General features: G+C 35.3%; 3 protein-coding genes and 1 long non-coding RNA gene across 9 annotated transcripts in view; 2 read left to right on the forward strand and 2 right to left on the reverse strand.

Moving 5' to 3' along the window:
• Positions 1-1214, reverse strand: part of LOC108546711 (RING finger protein 37) — a 1622-nt gene extending 408 nt beyond the window's left edge. Inside the window, exons 1-2 of the mRNA XM_017898934.1 lie at positions 572-1214; positions 3-490 (exon numbers count right to left, since the gene is read on the reverse strand). Of these exons, the coding sequence (XP_017754423.1) occupies positions 3-490; positions 572-1194 (1111 nt within the window). The 5' untranslated portion in view covers positions 1195-1214. The remainder of the gene's footprint in view (positions 1-2; positions 491-571) is intronic.
• Positions 1215-1219: 5 nt separating this feature from the next.
• Positions 1220-2085, forward strand: NHP2 (NHP2 ribonucleoprotein). 3 transcript variants are annotated; one of them, XM_017898936.1, is made up of 4 exons: positions 1220-1388; positions 1447-1599; positions 1698-1770; positions 1854-2085. In XM_017898936.1, the coding sequence occupies exons 2-4, from the start codon at positions 1452-1454 to the stop codon at positions 2083-2085; spliced, it is 453 nt and encodes a 150-aa protein (XP_017754425.1). In that variant the 5' UTR covers positions 1220-1388; positions 1447-1451. The 3 variants fall into 3 exon arrangements, with proteins under 3 accessions (XP_017754425.1, XP_017754426.1, XP_017754424.1); XM_017898937.1 differs by having other exon boundaries at positions 1220-1374; XM_017898935.1 differs by lacking the exon at positions 1220-1388 and having other exon boundaries at positions 1395-1599.
• A 3597-nt stretch (positions 2086-5682) lies between these two features.
• On the reverse strand, positions 5683-19945 carry RhoBTB (Rho-related BTB domain containing). 4 transcript variants are annotated; one of them, XM_017898940.1, is made up of 15 exons: positions 19761-19945; positions 10982-11342; positions 10464-10567; positions 10081-10278; positions 9234-9441; positions 8916-9158; positions 8742-8827; positions 8343-8469; positions 8084-8218; positions 7553-7576; positions 6948-7098; positions 6753-6883; positions 6427-6669; positions 6198-6346; positions 5683-6094 (listed from the first exon to the last, which is right to left on the reverse strand). In XM_017898940.1, exons 2-15 carry the CDS (start codon positions 11159-11161, stop codon positions 5860-5862), a joined length of 2214 nt encoding a protein of 737 aa, XP_017754429.1. In that variant the 5' UTR covers positions 11162-11342; positions 19761-19945; the 3' UTR covers positions 5683-5859. The 4 variants fall into 4 exon arrangements, with proteins under 4 accessions (XP_017754429.1, XP_017754428.1, XP_017754427.1 ...); XM_017898939.1 differs by lacking the exon at positions 19761-19945 and adding an exon at positions 15968-16202; XM_017898938.1 differs by lacking the exon at positions 19761-19945 and adding an exon at positions 11840-12042.
• LOC108546715 (uncharacterized) lies at positions 15816-17633 on the forward strand. Its single transcript, XR_001890153.1, has 4 exons — positions 15816-15978; positions 16049-16211; positions 16498-16909; positions 17247-17633. It is a non-coding gene; the product is annotated as an uncharacterized LOC108546715 (long non-coding RNA).
• Positions 19946-20779: the final 834 nt, after the last annotated feature.

Here is a 20779-nt window from a genome sequence, read left to right on the forward strand (position 1 = left end):
AGGAATAGTTCGTTTTTTAGATGTTATAACAACTGGTAATTTATGACAAACTTTCTTGTTTGCTTGTGTGCTTATTACAGAACACTGTAATTTTGGTTTGTTATTGTTTGAAGATTTAATTATATTTCTTTTTAACAAATATTTAGGAACTTCTGCTATTTTTTCATTTGTTACATCTGAAGGCAATGCACGACCTAACACTCTTGGTAATTTCTTAATTTCCTCTACATTGCTATTTTCGAGTAAAAATTTATCTATTCTTATTTTTAAAGCAGTAGCTATAACAGGTTTACGCTCTTCACTAAATGGTAAGCCAGTAAATGGATCTGTCAATCTTCTTCCCCATATTGCTTCAGTTTCCTCATGTTTTAATAATGTACTTTGATCAATTATTTTTCCACTTGGCAACAGAATTGGTTGTGTCATAATATCATAAGTAATAGCATCTAAGAAACATTCTGGAACTTGTAAATTTGATTCCAATATTTCTCTAAAACGATTATAAATATAGAGTTACTAAAAAATTTATTTAATTTGTATTAGTTACACTATGAAATAATTTCACATTTACTTATCATGTGTGGCAGTAACAAGTGAATCTGTATTTTCAGACTTTTCCACAGATTGAACTAAACAAGATTGTTGTTTGGACCACAGAATAAGAATACTGGCTGCAGTATCTTTCCCGCAACGTGGTGATACTGTTCCCCATACCTCAATCTTACCTAATGCAGGTACAGAATTTTCTGTTTTACATATGCATATTCTTAAACTATTTATGTACGTTGTTAAGTAATGCAAAGAGGGTTTTATATAACGTCTTAAAAAATTTGATGGTGCAGAAATAGTTTCATGGTTAATTGTTGATGGATAAAATAATAATCCAGCATTTGTAGAGTCTAAAAATCCAGTGGCTAATAAAGCATAAGGTACACTGGTATCATTACTTGTTTTGGCATACAATTGAAAACCTGATGACTTTTGAGAACCAACTTGTGGCCAAATTAAAATATGATTGATACATACATTACATAAAAAAGTAATATCGATATTTATAGGAGGCTTAATACAAGCATATGCTAAAAATCCTTTATCGGAATCATTTATTAAATTGCTAACTTCGTATCCTTCAGTGTTAATAGTACTACACTGAATTTCTGGTCTTAAACGAGGATCACAGAAGTTAAAAAGCATTTCTTTGCTTTAAAACTACATACAACATTCTCAAGAAAAGTTTTATTATATGAACTAATACACAACAAATTTCATTTTTACTTCGAGAACTATATAACCTATTCTGCTGTCACACTGATTTAAGATCAAGTTAGTATTTGCGTCTACCAAAACGCGTCGTTTCTGTGAGTGGAATAGCACGTGGGTAAAATAAGGTAAATTGTTTTCACCGAAAATAATTACTATTAATGTATTAAATGGAACAAATTGTAGTTAAAATGGAAGTTGATGATAGTATAAAAGAAGGAGAAAGTGGAGATGTTACGGAAATTAGTTATGAAGAAAAACTGCGGTATACAAATTCTATAGCCAAACCCATGGCTCCAAAAAAATTAACCAAAAAAATTTATAAATGTATTAGGAAAGGTAATTCTTTATAAAGTATTCAATTTTTTACATAAAATAATTTTAAAAGAAATTTGTTATGAAACATGTGCTATAATAATTTGTAACAACCATTTTAGCCTCAAAACATAAATCTTATCTGCGAAATGGTTTAAAAGATGTTCAAAAGCATCTTCGTAAAGGAGAACATGGGTAAAACGAATTTTCACATATAATTGTATTTTAATTTTTTGCTAGTTTTCTTAACCAAGAAATTCTTTGTTCATTTTCATTAGATTAATAGTTTTTGCTGGAGATGTATTTCCACTGGAAATCATGTGCCACTTACCAATTGTTTGCGAGGACAAGAACATTCCATATTGTTATACACCTTCAAGACTAGATATTGGTGCTGCTATTGGTGTAAAAAGGGGCAGTCTTATGGTACTTATTAAAGAACATGCAGAGTACAAAGAACTTTTTGATGAAATTAAGTCTTCAATGATAACATTGTCAACACCATTATAAGTATACATCCTATCTTTTATATCTTTAATCATTTTGTAAATAGAATAAATGAATTTATCCTTAAGAAAGGTATTATATTAGACATTATATCTTTTATTTTAAATATCAAACAATTTATTGTATAATTATGGTATAGTTTATGTTATATGTTTTAACATAAATCACTATAGAACAAAATGTAATAAATCTAAAAAAAAAAAAAAAAAAAAAAAGGGGGGGGAAATAATAGATATATAACTTTTCTAATTTAGTTTGATATTATGTTGGAAAGTGAAAAACATTTTTATTCTTTTCCCAGTATATAGAGTATATAATTATATATATAATTATATAATAGCTACATATATTTTTGCATTATTGAAATTTGGCATGAGGTTTCTAGAGATCTATTATATTATAAATATATGCAGAGGATTTTCGAACACAATTTTGAAAAATACCAACCTTAGTTAAAAATTAAATTTATTTATCTCCTGTGCATTTGAAAATAGAATCTTAAAAGTTAGCTTAAGATAAAAATCATATTTCTCGAAGCGGTATGCATTTATATGTATATACAGCTTTGCTTTTAGGCGGGTAAAATAAAATCTGACATGTGTCATTATTTCGATTAACGGTCATCAAGATATCTGAAAATCAATATGGATTGTCAGTCGGAATGTTCAAACAATCGCTTTGCTTTTTATTTTCATTTTTTGTGATTCTCAAGATATTCTTGAACGTAATATTTAAAGTTAATTACAAAACTTTATGTTTGTTAAAATTCGATAGTAATATTCACTTGCGTCCATCATACATTTGTCAAATCTTGACGTATTTAAGTATTAGGGCATGTTTAAATTCGAAATTGTGTTTATGATTATGGAGATTGAAAATAACTCGTGATAAATAGTGAGATATAATTAAAGCAATTTGAAACATGAATCGTATTTAGGTATCTTGATATAGAAATTTTGAGAATTAGTCATAAGTTTTAACGTATATCAAATCTTTTGAAAAAATTCAAATATTTGTTAATATGAAATGTTTAAAATTACCTTATAATTCCTTAATCGATACCTATGCTTAAAATTTTAATCCGACCAAGTGACTTAAATTCAACTACAATTTAGTAACAAACCGATTAATTTATATGATTCAAAACAGAGGTCGCAATCCCAACAATTTTTATCGATTTAGAATCGAAGGCTTTGCGAGTGTGGTAAATTCAAAATTTTTATGAAAAAAACACAAAACAAATATAAGTACTTTGAGAAATTGAGAAATTTTTACTTGGAAGAAGATGACAATAGAAAAAATCTCTATTCATCGACATTACTTTTTACGTTAAACTTTATGTTTACAATCGTCGCACTTACAGTTTAAATGCCCGCAAATGCCTTGTACGCATGGACAAACATTTAACCTAAATTTGAAGGGAATTTTGACTAAAATGCATGTGAAAAATAAAGTTTTGGATTCCCTATCGCTCTATAGCTTCGTATAGATAATTATGTTGTTAACCCTACGAGTACTGATTTCAGTATAAAATATACATTTAAGGACGATGAAGGATAACATTGACATTAAAATTGATGTGACGTACAAGTGGGACATTGTTCTAACTCGCATGACAGACATACTTTTCTCGTGTGTACGTTATTTCCATTAATTTCTTATAGATCAGGCAGTAATACATCTTATGACTGTATATAGTTAACTATCTTTCTTTTCAACATGTTTCAGATATTTCAACTGAAATTTTTTTCAATTCAAATCATTCCAAACGACAATTTTACGAACGTACATCACGCGTGGTTATGCACATACCAGTATACTTGAGATATATGATGTAGAGTTCCCCGCGTGTTTTTAATTTTTAATTTTTCTCTTCTGTTTTCTTACATTCATTCATGCATTCAAACATACTTTCATTTCACAATGATACACGAAATTGATTGAACAATGATCACGGCAAAGGATGATCTAACGAATATTAAATGTCTGTAATACCGATCGTTAATATTACAGATTACTTTTATCTAACTGAGGATTTATATGCACGATCGCAATCTGCTTTAATGATGTATGATTACGTTTTTTCGACGTACGAGGACCAATTTGTGCCTTATAAAGTACAAGTCGCCAGGAAAATATATAATATACGCGAGGATTCATCGTTATATAGAAGTACATCTAATATAGCATCACTCTATATCTTACGAATATTAGATACGCGTAATTACGTAGTCATTACGAATGATCGATTCACTCCTGTTTCCTTGTTATTAGTTATTAATTATTCTTATCGACGTAATCACATTTTATAATTCTAGCAGTAACCCATTACCGTGATCGATATGTTGCAGTTTTTACTGGACAATCCCACTTACGTCGACTGAACTGCACGTGTTTTCATCATTTAATAATAATCGACAATTAACGGGAATAGTAATTTCGCTTAGCCATAAATCGTTACAAAATAGTACAAATACGACAGGTCTCCTCCCATTCGAAGGAACCGTAATTTCGTCGAAGAAAACTCAAAAGATGAAGCATAGCCTGTCATTGGATACTGTACAAACAATGTAAAAATCCGCGTTGATTTATCATTAATAGTTACTTATTTCTTACAGAACTATATGTATCATTAGTATAATTACGCTCTACTATGGACTAAAGCTATTGCTCGTTTTTTTTCTCAGTCTAACACGCATTGATAAAAGTATGGCGATTTTTTATCGCCTCTTGATAATTCTTTTTCTTCAGCGGCTTGGCTTGTCCTAATCCTCGTTTTTTCTCTTACCCTTTTTTTTTGTAAAAATAAACTGAAATTTTAGACAAAGAGGAGTAAGAGAAATTATAATAATTATTAAAGCAAATACTACTCAAGATTTCTTAGATTTGATAGAAAATACAATTAGATCTTGACGTATTTTGAAATTCATTAGGAAATTGAGAATGAAAAATTTGAGACTAAATAAAAATATTGCACAATATTTTTGTTATATTAACTATAAAAATTTAGAAAACTTCAAGGATCTCCCCAGCCACTGAAGTAACTCTCGAATAAAATCACTTGTTATGTAATGAAAGTAAATGAGCAATTTGAATTATTCACGCCCTGCATCGAGAAACGCGTGCTCACTGACGGACAATTGGATGCAACTTATTTTCAACTTATATTGTAATTCATCTCTTTTTTCTTGCAATCCGTATTTACGATACAATCAAAGAGACGTTAAAATTTGTTTCGGTGAACAATGTCACCCTGTTTAATGTCGCTGTGGCAGCAACAAGTCGTCAACGAAAGGCACCATCTTGTTTTATTCGCTTATAAACGACGGACGCCTGTGTGAAATTCTAAAAGAATCGGTAGTACACAGTTTTAAATACATTTCTTAACAAGAGTACGGATATCGGATTTTTCTCCACTGAAATTGTACAAAATATATGGTCACAACAGTTTTCGTGAAATTATAATTCTTATGGCTTTCTTTTAAACTGGACCTTTTCCAAGATAAAGAATACCAGGAAGAAGAATCAAGAAACGTACATCATATAAAGATATTCATTCTCATTGCGTACGACAAATATCGATAAAGAATTGGAGGACCTATTACCGGGTTTTTTATAGGCATCCTCAAGTACATAGATCGTGTTGTTGGCGTTTAACGTTCTTTAAGTATAAATCTGTAGCAGTATCAAAATAGTAAAAATGGTGCATATGAAGACCATGAGCACGGGTAGGACCAAAATGAATCGGACAGAGCGGCGTAAGCCGCTAGGCTCTTGTCATACAACCTGTGTGCCTGACTCGATTGAGTCAAACAGAGGTCGTTCGGCTTGCGGATCATTGTTCGCTGACGAGGCTGTACCTCCACCGCCGCTTGAACTCTCTCTTCTAGTCTTGCTAGTACCGGAGAAGCATAAACAACCGGACTGATTACGATTCCTTTTTAAAGTCGGTTTATTCTCTCGGTCCCGTTCTGCCAAGCATTTTTGATAATAATCGTAATCTTTTAAATACCTGTTGAAAAAAATAACTCATAATTTTAAGTTTTATTCCTGTAAATATTAAAATGCTAAAATCGTGAAGTTCCACTTGTAAATCCTATATTCTAGAATCGTACCACACTGGAGGCCATCGATGCTCGTTTAAATATTCTTGATTTTCTGGGTGTAGAAGGCGCACGCTTCGCGGAGACATCTTACACAATTTGTTGTAATTCACGCACAAGTGGTTCATACACCAGTCAGCTAGTTGATCGGCGTTATGCAACTACGACATGCAAATTGGCAAGTGAACTGTCAGAAGTTGGACTCATTGATCATGTATAGGTCGTTGAAAGAAAAGCTGACCTTGCACGGTTCCAGCAATCTCAGACAGTTCTCTACGGCCTCATTTCCCTCGTTCTGAGACAATCTCTCGAGATCTTCGATCACTCTGCTCTCAACCAAATTTACCAGTCGTTGCAAGCAGAGACGATTCGCCAGTTCCAAGAGGTTCAAGCATCTGGCAGAGGAAATTGCTGGCACTTCATCCGTATAAAGATAGCACAGCAGTTTATGAAATGTGTACTCGCGTACACCAGGAAACACTATCTATTAATCAAATTTTATTAGAACTTTATTATCATTTTATAAGCCAGAATATATAAAAGAACCTTTGTGAAAGAGATACTTACTACTTTTGCACTACTTTCACGAAAATCACCGGAAAACATGGCCTTCATCACATCACATCGGGCAGTGAGAATCGCTTTATGAGCTGGAACACTTCCATCGTCTAATTCAAATATAACATCAGCGAAGAGTCCTAGAAAAAACCATATTTTATAAGAAACAACTGCTTGAAATTAATTTTTTCATTATTATTCTACCTTGTTCTAGGCAAATGTCTTCCAAACGTTGTCTCACCACTTGTTTATACCGATTGTTAAGATCATTATTAAACTGGTCTCTTGTTTGTAGAGTTCCAAGCACCATTAATAATTGCGGAAGCTCTAAGAATTCCGCCGCCTGTCTAATTTCCTGTACGTAAGAAAAGATAAAATTAAGCAATGTTCTTCTATACTAACATGCGATTATGAAATGAATTTTTTTAAGGTCCACTTTTAGATTATTAACTGAAAAAAAAAAATTGATAATGATTTCCATGCATCCATGATCAATGAAATCCTCTATATTTTAATGATTTTTGTATCTAAATATATTTAAATCCTCTACCTAAGTTTTTATATACTTTATGAATCACTATTAATGTATATCAACTTCTGTTATCTAAAATTTGTACGGAGCTTATTCTTTTAGAGGAAACATGCTAAAATGGTGATAAATGTGAGAATGACCTAACAAACTGATTTTAGAAATCTATGAATCGATATTCTTTTCAGCTAAATGTCTATACTCTGCGTGCGTGTAATATATGTGTCCATATTTATGTATGTGTGCTCGTGTCAGCAAACGTATTTCACATTGTACTAACCAGTAGAAGCCCGATAGGAGCTGTCTGAAAGAATAGAGCCGCGTTAGTTACCGTATACCGTATACCGTACCGGTGGCATCGTATTTAATTTTAAACTTACTATTTATAGAAAATATTTCTCTAATAAGAAAATACATATTTACTTTACAACTTTATCTCTGATCAAAAATAGTAAACCTATCTCTGAGTACATACACATTAAAAAAGTCTATTGATATAATTTTCTATTATTCCTACCACTGATCTAATTTCCTAAAAAAGATTAACTATTCTTTTGAAACCTACTGATATAGATTTTCCCATGATTATACTTGTATTATAAAAAGCAAGCGCACAAAATATATTTGAATTATTATGTATATTTATCATATATAAATTATAACTATAATTATAATTATAAAATTTCTTTTTTCTGTGCAATAGTGAGGCCAAAAAGAAGATGGATGTATACAAGTTACTTTATCAATTAAGAAAAGAAATTTAAATGGTCCACGAGTAGTCCGTATAGATAATTTTATCGACGCAACGTACTTGTAAGTCGTGATACCGTTTATCCAAACTGCCTGTATAAATAAACTGCAAGCACTGCTGCATCGCCTGCGATGTAATTAACTTAGACAGCGTCACCACGGTTGTTGGGTGCTGCATTCCGTTTGTGTTTTCAGTCTATAGTTCAATTAAGTGAACACAAAAGAAATAGTAATTAAAGCTTTATCATACGATGGCTAGAGAAATTCTTATGAATTCATTCATGTTGAGCATATAGCTATACTCAATAGTATAGACTTACCAAACAAATACGGATGTTTTGAAAAGCAGGATGATTAAGTTCTCTGGTAGCCCCAGCAGATTTCTTTTGGTTGTCCATCGTGGGCAACACTTGAAAACTTGAACGGCGCTTGAGTTGTTCCCAAACCCTATAATATTATTCATAACTAATTTATTATTCAATAAGTTAAAATTTACACACTATTCAAAAGTGTGGTACCATTAAATTATTTAATATTATTATCATTATTACATTTTTCTGAATAAATAATAAATTAAATATAATTTTGTTACATTTTGTAATAATCACAATTTGTTTGAAATATTAAAATTAATGATACGAGATTTTAAACTTTTAATAATTTTCTGAGCATGTATATTGCAGTTTAAACAGATTTGAACAGATTTGCCAGAAACTCACTTTGCGGGTTTTGATTGATCGATACGAATCAGGCACTCGGTGTCGTCATTGAAGTCGCCGACCGTTGCTTCACCAAATGTACTCACCTTAATAAAAATTAACAAATATAACAAATAAATTAAACAATATACTAAATAATAAAAAAATTAAAAAATAATAAGAATAGAAGAACACCATGCTAGATTCACTGGAACTTCGAGGGGTTTGTTCCTGAACAAGTTCCATAGAGAAAAGGCGATGAAACGCAGGTGATGCAGCAGCTAAAAGACACCTATGAGCTGAAAACGTGCAGTTTCCGGCTATCAAAGTTACATCAGTGTGAACCGGCTTTGTCCACAGCGTTTTCATATTCTCCTCGTAGGTGCTTGGCGCCAGACATACTTCTGGTGGAACAGGTTTTGGTGGACAGAATGGTGCCTGAAATTGGTAATAATCAATATTATAAATAAATGAAGAATTTTTTTATCAAGAATTGCGTGAAAGCTCATATACCTGAAGCAAAGGCCTCTGCACTCTCTTTAAGTTTGTCATCCAAAATCGTTGCTGTCGCCGCGCAATTAAGGCAGCGCGTATCGAGTTCTCAAAGACTTCGTTAACACCGTAATACGTAAAAACACTGGTTTCATAGTAGCAAACACCGAGTTCTCTCGCAACAGCTCGAGCTTGGTCAGGCATTACTAGATCACTCTTCCGCGTAGCCCTGAAAATCATTTACGATTCAACTGAGATATAAATTAATATAAACTCTAAAGGACATTGTCTATAAAACGGATCCTTATATAAGAAAATTAACTAGAAAGGTTGTAAAGAAGGTCCCAAAAGTCACGATGAACTTTGAAGATCCCTAGAGAGTTTCTTATATGTCAAGGCTCGATTAATCTCGTTCATCGTCGAATGTAATATTGAAATAAAACTTTTATTACGTAAGTGCAAATATTCTTTGCTATGCAAGGAATTTGCCCAAACATATCTTTCCGATTAAATATTCTAATTAACTTCTTAGCTTAAATGTTCTCGAGCAACAGCTCAGTACCATTTCAATGTAGTCAATAAGCGAAACTAAACACTTGATACTCCGTATGAGTAATGGCTTTGAGTAATTGAAAAAGGGTAATTCCTCTATGAGAAGAACCGCAAAGGCGGTGTTTGATCGGCAATGGCCCACGGAGCATTCGTGGAATCAATACTTTGACACACTTCCCCGAAGAGGTCGTCGTTGAGGAAGCATTGATGCATTTGAACGAGTTCCATATAAAGTGAAAAATTCGATCCGAGAAGGATGCGTTGCTTCTAAATGTAGAAAGAAAAAATTAGCTATAGTTGGAAAACGATAATATACCTCACGAACGGACTGCGGTCACGGAAATAGCTCAGATACGTTTCATCTCGATACATGTAACGTAGATCGTTCTTGCAGCCAACCAGTAATACTGGAGTCTGCGGGCAGAACCGTCGTATTTCCGGGTACCACATCGCCTTGCAATTCCGCAGGGAAACGGGATTGGTTATGGAGAAGCATAGTAGTACAACGTCTGACCTATATTTATGAAAATCAGCCTTTTAGAATGAATCGTGATGACATGTCTTTTTTCAACAAATTAATAATTAAAGAAAAGGATAAGAACTGTTTAATATAACTAAAAAGCGCACTGATCGTTAAATTGGTTCGGGGAAAATAATGGAGATTTATAAAAAGGAATTTTTAATGCTCATATTTGTTACCTGCCGTACGCAAAACGTCGATCCTTCTCGTGGTCTCCGAACGTATCCCAGAGTCGTAGCGATACATTTACGTTGTCGACTACTTCCCAGGATCGCTCTAAAACCTAGAAAACAAATCTAAATAAATTTCAATGATAATTTTCAGAATAATTGATGGAACATTTGTTGTATTAAAAATAGAAGATATATATTTAATCTTGCTTTATTTCTCAGTAATGAAGATTTGAACACGCAAGTTTTAGGCTCCTGTCGTCAAGCAACCTGTCCAACATCAACGAAGAATTCAGGAACTCTCAGCGTCGATGAAATACGGGATACATTATTACATTTTACATTAATAAGATTAATAAACCGAGAACAACCACCGGCATAGATATTTAACCTCCTTTACATAAATCTACTATCAACAACACTATAAGCTAAAACCTCTGCAATCTCATCTCATGATTAAAGCAAAATTAAACAGTACAATTCTCAAATGATATCCAACGTGATCCTCGTGAACCTCGTGAACTTACGTCCTTATAAATCCTATACTGGTCGATAGCCCAGACAGTGGGCACGTGGGTCGTCAAGAGTTGCGATAGCGACACGTGTTTGTTACAGGCTCTGGCACAGATCAGCCTGGTCTTTCCAACTGCCGTATCGCCGACGACCACACACTTGACCAGTTCCTGATGCGGCTGCTCATTGTCCATCACCGACAATCACCCCTGTTCATCCAATATGCCCTCTCACGTGCCAGGTCGCCCGAACACGCGGGTACCACCGTTGCTACCGTTCCGCCAGTCGAATGGCACAACGTCCACATCCGATCTTTACCGTGAAGGATGGCGCCGCGTTGATCCTCGCGGTCTGTTCGCGTTAGCGCAGCTGAAACTGAACCAAAAATCGTAAGATACGATGGTCAATGGATGCATGCACGCGATGTCCTTGGAAGACTTGTAGAAACGATCTAATTGTTGGAAATTGAAAGGAAAAAATAGTGCCGGCAGAGGGGTAGGGTATGGCTTCACGCGAGAGCTACCTCTGTACCGGTTACATCGCGTGACAGACGGAATTGTGCAATGCACTTTGCACCCTGAGTGATCTTTTATTGCCAGTGGGTTCTTCGCGATTATGTTCTTCGGTGGATATTCTTTTCATTTCTTTAGACCGACTGATTTTTTGTAGAAACGAGCTTATACTTCATGAAATGGACAAGGAAAGAGAGATTTTCATACATGCTAATGCAAAAGTAGCGCAAAGCGAAATTTAAAATTCGAACAAACCACTTTGCGATGGCTTTTTAATTCAAAAGTAGCCGCTGATAACGATGCATACACGTGCAAACGTGAAGTTGTTCAGTCACGTAGACGTGGATATTTTAAGCTTACGTGCAACATTCAGACGTCCAGGCACCGTGTATATACATGTATATGCAGAATGCCTATTGATTTGACCCCGTAAGCGCCTCCTCTATATTTAGTATCGAACGTTCGCAACTTCAGCTTCAAGCCCGCCTGTCACCTTAACCCTGAACGAACCCATGGACAAAGGGGTTTGTACGTTCACCACGAGTTTGAACCACTGGATGACACCGTCGTTGATCGTGTCACGCTCTTTTAACCGAACTTCGAACCTTCGTTTGGTCCGGTTTGCACCGATTTTCACCGAAATTTACCGGTGTGTATTTATAACTGGCACGAAAGCCAGATATTCTCAAGACAATTTGTGACGTTCAGCTGGATATAGATGGATTAATCGGAATGTCGAAACGTTGGGCTTGATTCGTCACGAAATGCTTGAATAGATTAATCTTCGGTTTCCTTGATTACGTTTAAGAGGTACTCTTAGCCTCAAGAACTGCAAAATCAAATTCTTTTTAAATTATTTTATTTTCGATATCTAATATCTTATTTATATCAATATCAATGCATACTAACTAGAATCTTTAATTAAAGATTCGCTTAAAACCGATATATCATTATTAGCAAATTGAACGAGTGACAGTCTACCCTCGCTATTAACGATGAATAAATCTGCTTTGCTTTCCTATTACCACTCCTAAATTTATGCTTTATATTTCAACTCAATGCAGATCCAAATCTACATAAAACTTGCATTAAAAAAATAGGAAGATTGCATCTACCATCCGAATAATTATCGTCAAAATTAAATGAAAGTCTGACAGGTGTGACAGTCGCGTGACATGGGAAACAACGTTGTCTCGTCCCAGGCCAAGCTATAAAACGGTATTTCAAGCGGACACGTCGATAACCGGTGCTAGGTGACAACGTCTATACGTGTATGCAGAACAATCAGAGTGAGTCACGACGCGAAAATCGAAGCTCTGACCCGTTCGATACATTGGCCCGTGCTGTGCGCCGCTTCCTTCGAGGACTGACTCTGTGAATGAATCCAATCCGACAATAAGAATCCACCTATCAATTGGCGTCGAAGAATTGATCGTTTGATGGTCAAAGGAGCATTCGTTCACGTAGACCTCGGAAATCAACCCAATGTCTACTGTCAAATCTTAAAAAGAATCTTTGTAGTAGGTTGCTGCATATGAGATAACCAATTTTACAAATGTAGCAAGTTTGTCGAACTCTAGTAAATTGTTTATACGAAATTGAATTTGATACAAGGATATCAAAAGTAGATATGAAATCATAAAGATGGAAAGTTTTATCAAAAATTGAGCCATTTCATCCTCAACAATTTGAATAATCTTTAATCCGAATCTGGATATCGGTCTGACTTAGATTCACTTTAAAGAAAAATGAACTTACTAGAAAAACGTGTAAAACGCGTGAGAATATTTTGAAAGCAACGACGGATCGACGGTGTCTTGAAGTATTTTTGTACAACTATCAGACGTTAACCGAGTCCTACCGTTGGAAAACTTTCCATCAAACTTTTTCTATCATGGAAGAGGCAGAAGAAAAGGAGATCGAGTTTAGAAAAGCCGAGCTACTCAATACTTGTACGGTTGTAAATCACACGATTACTTATGCATCGATAATTAAGTGTCGTTTCTTCTGTCACAATACGCGTCGTAAGTTGTCGTTGACTTCTTGCAAGGTCTTATCGATCTGCGATGGGTCATGATTACGTGGCACACGAAGATTGCCACTATTTGCAGTGAATTACCGGCCGGAAACGATCAACGATTTGGAGGGAGAAGAGGATGTCCGATGGCGCTGCACTTGAACTTATCGTGCGATCGTTAACGTGACCTAGAAGTAAATGCAGTGAAACGTGAATTTTTCCAGACATTTTGACCATTTGCCAAACGATGATGGTTTGAATACCAATTTTCTGGTGATAGGTTATACGAAAACACGAATGGAGATTCTCTTCGAAGATTACTTAGACTTTTATATGATTCAATTGTTTACGCTTCTTCTCATCTGAAAATATTAAAATCAAGAGATATCAATAACTTCTACATATGTATTATTGTATTGGACAATGAAATTAAATTATTTACTCCTGAATAAAATTGAGGCTGAGTGTACGTGAGAGAACATGTCAACGAATTTTCCGCCATGTTGATCACTTTCAGCTTCTTCTTAGATTTAGATTTACTTCTTTACAAATTTCAGAAGTTTTAAATTAAATCATTTTGTTGTTACTTTATCCGTCATTTTGTACTACGATATGAAACTAGTAAATTAAGTTTTCTCTTTATTAAAAAAAGTATTACTTGAGAGTATCCACAAGTGTCAATAAAAGTAACTCAAAAAATTCGACGCTTACATCTTTCTATGTTCCTTCATACTTATTCCTCAATCAATTAGATCTTTAACTTCTTATCATTCTCATTTGGAATCCGTTTATTAGACTCATTAGTTCACAAACATTGGTATTCTACTCGTTTTCGTTTCATTTCAGCAGGACACGACGAGGAGCACTTCGGTTATTACGCAGCGGCTTTGAATGAAACTTCGTAACTAGGTCGAGGCTCGGATGGTATCAGAAAATGATTTCGTCAGAAAAGTATTTAAACTCTCGATACTTGGAAAAATCGATAATTCCTTTTTTCCCGTAGATCTAAGACAGAGTCGCCATAGGTTGTTATTTTAAGAGTTATAAAAATTGTACAGCGGCGACCTCTCGAATTAATGTTTTAAAGAGGCGTAAATGATGCGACGGTAATTGCGTTTCGCTCGTGGGTAAGCAAGCAGCGCAGAAGAAACAAACAAATTTTGTTTTATATCTCTCATCTGGTACTATGATTCATTTTAATTCATTGATATTTTTTATACATTTGTCTAATTTTTTACAATCCAGTAACGATTTCCAACATTTTTTTAAAACCCATTATATATATATTTACCTTTCAAAAACAGTCAAACAAACAATTTGCGAAATAACCTACCATTATAATAATTACACTAATTTTCGTATAAAACGAGCAATTTTATCGATACCCAGTAGCTAAATTGCTTAAAAGTAAACCCCAAGATGACGTGCATAAGTTATTGCGTGTAGAAGGTCCACTGACGCATTGCAGAAGAACAAATTGTCGTGAGGTCAGCAAGACAAACGAAAAAAAGAAACGTAAAGCGCAAAGAAAGAAGGAGAAAAAAGAGAAAAATGGCGCATTTCAACCGACGGAGGAACATTCGTCCCTGCCTGGCTGGTAAATCAATTTCGTCGAAGGACGATCCAAGAGTCCGAGAATTGCGGCGGGGTCAACGAGCCGCGCAGCGGCCGCATTAATTAAGTAAACGCTGCTCCTATTGCCGACCTCTTTCAGCGGCTAATCGCTTTCGACGCTCGCGCGATTACGTTCGCAACTCTTCTACCATTTTCATGCTGAAATATTCAGAAATTTTATTTCCAAATAATGGATTGATTTGACTAATTAAACAATAATCAATTAATAATTCAAGCATTTCGTAGTATACGAAACATTGTTGGCCCGAATTAATCGATGGAAGTAATATTTTTATTACATGAATGAAAGTATTCCCTGCGCTATTTAAGTAAAATAGATACCGAGGGAGGAATATAATTGCTCACATCTCTATCGACAGGGAGCGTGTTAATCGAAGTTATTCGCTATAGGTGGCCCCATCAGCTGTTGACGCACAGCGTAGGATTTCTATAAACATTTGTTTGGAGAACATAACATCAAGATTGACACGCAGTTCTTTCATACGAAAGAATGAAATTGCATAAAGACAAAATCTACGAGTGATCGCTTCGAATAACATATTACCCCAGGGACATAAGCTGCACGCAGTGTAGTCTCTTACATAAGTTACAGCAGAGGTTAGACAGAGAAAAAGTATAGAGAGCACGATCGACTGATACAAATAGCTAATATGTAATGATGTTTTTGTACGGACGCCGGTTTTCCTCATAAAACCAAGTGCTTGTAAATGATCATCTTAAAACTTTTATAAATAACTGAACGACGATAGAGTGATGCGCCGGCTGAATGCGTCTGACGTCGTTTATATGCGTGTCCTGCGTCATTACGATGTTCAAGTTTAAATTGTTTCACTTACCAAGTTAGAAGGTGGTTGATTTATTTGACAAACGATTCTTGAACCTGGCAGTATTCTTTTTACTCTTTCGTTTTCTTACAGCACTCACTCGGGTTCAATACGAAGACATGGACGATCACTACCCAATTAATACGAATTTTTAACACCGGTTTCTTAGAACACGTTGAAAGGCGAAAAAACACACGAGACTTTCGAAATACGAGCAAAGCTGTTTGCCCGAATTTTTATATCTGCAGCGTACTAAGTACGTAAACAAAACGAATCCCATAAATGCACGAAATCAAATCTATTCACTCGCACTATGATATTCAGTCGAACAGTGTCATCGTTCGCGGAAGACGAGTTCATAAATTCGCATTTCACGATGTTCACGCGACTTTGTAACAGACGAAAAATCCAGCCGAACGAAACGATAAAAGTGAGGTTACGTAGATCGCAGTTTGATGACAGGAGCTTAATCGAGACGCAGTCAACTAGTCGACTTTCACCGCAGATTTCTCTCCTTTCCTCCTATCTCTATCGTCTTTCAGATCGTGACAATGGACTAGAAGCTGCAGCGACACGCTGCACACCCAGGACGCACCACGCAAGTTCCAGCTGACGTCCTGGCGAATCGAAGAAGTGGGGAGGAAATGAAGCAGCCGAGCATAGTGGACAGCTCTCATGGATTTAGATCGGTCCTCGTCGTTCGACGGCCATCACGTATACCACTTGTTTCGATATTGACAATTGGTTGAACAGTTTGTGATAATGACTTCGTTTTTTTAAATATAATATCTTGCAACTTCATTAGATTTTCTTTTGTCTTAGGATGATCATAGAGATTGGAACATCGTGAAATTCTAATGGAAAAGAGAACGGGATTAAATTTTGGTATTATCTGCAGCCCTTTGTCTACTAGTGGCGCCTACGTGCGCCAAAATTCAGCGCTTAAGGCTAAAGGTAATTGCTCGCTGGGTACTAGGAATTTCTGTAGGTACTCTACCTTTCAATAGTAAGCGAACGAAGAATGGTTATAACGCTTCTCTGCTATTTATTTCATATTTCAGTATCATTGAGTCAAGTATACAGTATGAAGTATTCAAGGAAAGAGTATATAACAACACAGTACAGTCATGTTTATAATATACTTCTGCAGCGAGAATTGTTTTTATTTGTTTCGATTTGAAAAATTATGTTAAAAATAAAAACATAAATTAACTCAATTCATTCAGAATAAATGTATAAACTTTTCACTCTTTTCTAATTTCTTTTTTTTTTCTTTTTGGAAATGGAATAGTATTGAAACCAGAAGAGAAGACTATACACAACGAATAAACGATAGCTTTTGTATATTCAAATCACGGACGCGAAACTAGATCACGTTAAGTCACCTAGAAATGCGTCTCGTCGTCCCGACAACACACGTGTGCTCGGCTAGGAGTTCACGAGCAACTCCATCGTCAACGACAAACTCGCTGTGGCCCTCCGAACACCACGGATCAACCGGAGGAAGAGGGAATCAGAGCACCACAGGAAGGGGGAATCAGTGAGACAGAAAAGGAGGAGAATATGGATTTTTGCAGAAGTTTGAGTGAGAGAAAATAACTAGCAGTCGACCAACCACGCGACACTGAATGAACTCGTCTCTGACCCCGACTCGTTCCCAAGCCACTACCACCTCAGTCTGCCACCCTATCACCCCTTCTTTCGTTTAGTAATGCCAGTTTTATCGTGAGATTTTTAGGTGTGCACAATAATTTAAGTTATAACAGTTAAAACTCAATTATAATCATTAAGAAATTATGGCGAATTAAATTACAACATCTACAATTTGCTTTAATTGGACGTTGCCTTTAGTACACTCAGAATTTATTTTTCTTTTATGTTCACATATGTTTAACTTTTACTTGATCTTGCCTTTGAATTCTACATATCCTGGCATTCTAAATAATTTAATTCTGCTTTAAAGAAACTGTTCTTAAGTAACACGATTCTTTCAAACCTTGAATTCTACATGATGTGAACTATCTCCCACGAAACGGTGTCTCTATCACAAATTAACCACATCTCTAACCTGTGCTCTTTTTCTATCTTTTTGCCATCAGCCTAACTGTGTCAAGTACAAAGAACCGACAGAATTATCTTTCCCGTTCCTTGAATAGCATGTACCTTCGAATCTAAACTAGATATTAAAGAGTTAGTCGTTTCGATTGCAGATTAGAGGCTTTGGGGAATGTCTATCTTTGATCATCGAGATCGTAGGACTTCGATAAGGGGATATCAGACTGTGGGTTACGCAAAACAGAAGTCGAGACGAGGAAATAAAGCGAGTCAGGACGGTTGGCGATGCCGCGTTTACGCGCATGCCAGCCTCGCCGGTGACGTCAGGGGGCGAAAAATCAATCCACCCTGTACAGTGCGGCAGGACAGGGACGTTGTATATCTGGCCACCACGGTCACCGTCATTGAATTAGCCGAATTAATTGTACTTTGCCTAATCGATTGCCCTTGGGCCAATTTTCTGTTTTAGAATTCCAACGATCGCCGATATTCTGAAAATCTTTATGAAAATTCGGATGTATTTTCAGAAAGAAGAAAATGAAGGTATAACGGACTATTGGATATATGGTTTCTTTAGAGAGTGTGGATTTTAATACGGAGAGGGTGGCTGAGGTTGCTTGAACTAGAAAAGGGAGAGAAAGAAGTGGATGACCTAGTTGTTACGTGACACGATGTGACGAGAAGTCTCGCAAGAAACTTGCATGAAGGATTGCAGTAGTATTATAGTCTGTGTTCGTAAATTCGTTTATGAAACTCCTAGAATGAAATTGAACGAGAGTCCAGGAAGTATAGCTACATTATATACTAAGCTATAAATGATCTCGAGTAGAATTGAATCCACATAAGTATGTAGTACTGTAATATTGAAATTACCTTGGAGACTATGATTGGACATAGATCTTCGAAACTATCACACTGAAATTACTTTGAAACTAATGATTTGAAAATATAACATTACAATTATTTTAAGAAACAATGTCGAAATGTATATCGATAGGAAACGTATTATTTCAAAATACAATTTTGTTTTTGAGTAATTCAAGACAGTTCTAAGTATAAGAAAAGTTGGATTAAAAAGACAATAAAAATGATACAGGTAAAGTTTTCATATCGTGAAACGTTTTGTTACGCAATCCATTCAAGCAGTACTGTTTAATCAATTAATTAATTGTCCGTTGCAGCTCGTTAAGACTACACACGCCCGTGTAATTGTAATAATGCTTATGTAATTCGGGACGCTATTTCGAAAACTCCGGACATAGAACGTTTCTTCATAATACACAAATGGATTCCAGATTGCACGATATACGAGCTGAGAAACGCAGGAATATATATTGCAGAAATCTATCAACCGCAAAATGGTTCATTCCATCTCAATTGTGATACACCTTTTGCGTAGTAATTGAATTGAAATGCTGACGTCGAACGCCTCAATGACCAATGACTTCGAGTTAGCGTGTCTCCTTATATCGTTTAATAAATTTCATATTTTCTTCTGGGAATTATAAAAGAAAAATTTTACAATAAAGCAAAGGTACATATTCGTAAACGTGATAGTATATCGTTGTTAACATCGTTGAAAGCGATTAGAAGATTTCTCAATTAAAGTTAAGGAACTACAGTTGAATCTGAAGTATGAGATTCAGTAATTATTTCTACATCTTAAAAGTTTCAGATACGTATAGTTACATTTTCAACATTTTCTATATTTTTTACACTTATTATATTCGTTATATTTTCAATCGCTCACCTTTTATCCGCGTTTGCGACTTATTCCCACTATCGATTCCGGAAAAACACTCTGCTTTCTGCGTTCGTCGTGAACGACACTGCACCTTCGCATGATAATTGATAACAACTGTTTTTCTTTCACGACGACTATAATCGTGGAACGCGTATTCGAAGCCTGACGCGATCGCGGCTTAGCTACGAGCATACAACCCGCAAGATTGCAGCCGAAAGGGATTTCTGCATTGCTGTTGTCCCGTGCCTCGGCTTGGACCACTATTAGCTCATCAAGTCTGTTAAACGAACACGAAAGAAGACACAGATGACAAACGAGGCAGTCTTAAGTGTCTAGAGCTATTCGTGCGATTGTAAAGTAACAGTTTAAATCGTGTATAGACTCATGAGCGCAACAACTTGGTGCACGTTGCAACGCATTAATATCTATCTGTCCATGTATTAGATCGAGCGTATTCATTTTGCAATTTAATTTGTTTCGCAATTGATAATTTGATTCGATATTCATTAAGTAATTATTTATTCATGTCTAAGTTTTCCAAACCTTTTCAGTAAATCTAAAACGATTACGTATAATTCTTTTTGGCACGGTTTTTGCTGCAAGTCCTATTTAAATTTGGCTCATCGTGTTGAAAATACGTGTCAGTGTGATTGTAGTTTCGTACGTTTTTGTTGCAAATAGTATCGAATAGCCTGGTGTGTATGAAGCACTTGCATTTTGCTGGCAATCTCTATTCTACGTTGGGCTACTTTCTAAAATATTTGCAGCAACATTACTGCCGTTCATAGTAATACATGCCACTTTGTAGTTGGCAATGTTTAACTTTCTGACAGTTTGAGATCTTATAGAAGAATTTCATATATTTTAAGTGCTAATAAAAAACTGTACTTTTAACAATTTTCTGAAAACTTTAGCATTTACTTCGCCTCCTCAAAAATAGAGCAGTGCATCTTTGAAAAGAGATAAATAAGGGGTATTTTTGTAAACAAATGGTTTATTGTTAATACTGTATACTCATTACAAAG

This window comes from Eufriesea mexicana, unplaced genomic scaffold (assembly GCF_001483705.2).
Source record: "Eufriesea mexicana isolate 0111107269 unplaced genomic scaffold, ASM148370v2 scaffold759, whole genome shotgun sequence".
Taxonomy (NCBI): domain Eukaryota; kingdom Metazoa; phylum Arthropoda; class Insecta; order Hymenoptera; family Apidae; genus Eufriesea; species Eufriesea mexicana.

Excerpts from the sequence above, each read along its gene's own strand:
- NHP2 (XM_017898935.1), top strand. The coding sequence starts at position 1,431 with ATGGAACAAATTGTAGTTAAAATGGAAGTTGATGATAGTATAAAAGAA. Across the intron at positions 1,600-1,697 it reads TTATAAATGTATTAGGAAAG|CCTCAAAACATAAATCTTAT; the intron begins GTAATTCTTTAT and ends CAACCATTTTAG. Across the intron at positions 1,771-1,853 it reads CTTCGTAAAGGAGAACATGG|ATTAATAGTTTTTGCTGGAG; the intron begins GTAAAACGAATT and ends CATTTTCATTAG.
- RhoBTB (XM_017898940.1), bottom strand. The coding sequence starts at position 11,161 with ATGGACAATGAGCAGCCGCATCAGGAACTGGTCAAGTGTGTGGTCGTC. Across the intron at positions 8,828-8,915 it reads GTTCCAGTGAATCTAGCATG|GTGAGTACATTTGGTGAAGC; the intron begins GTGTTCTTCTAT and ends ATTTTTATTAAG. Across the intron at positions 6,670-6,752 it reads GTGAAAGTAGTGCAAAAGTA|ATAGTGTTTCCTGGTGTACG; the intron begins GTAAGTATCTCT and ends TTTGATTAATAG.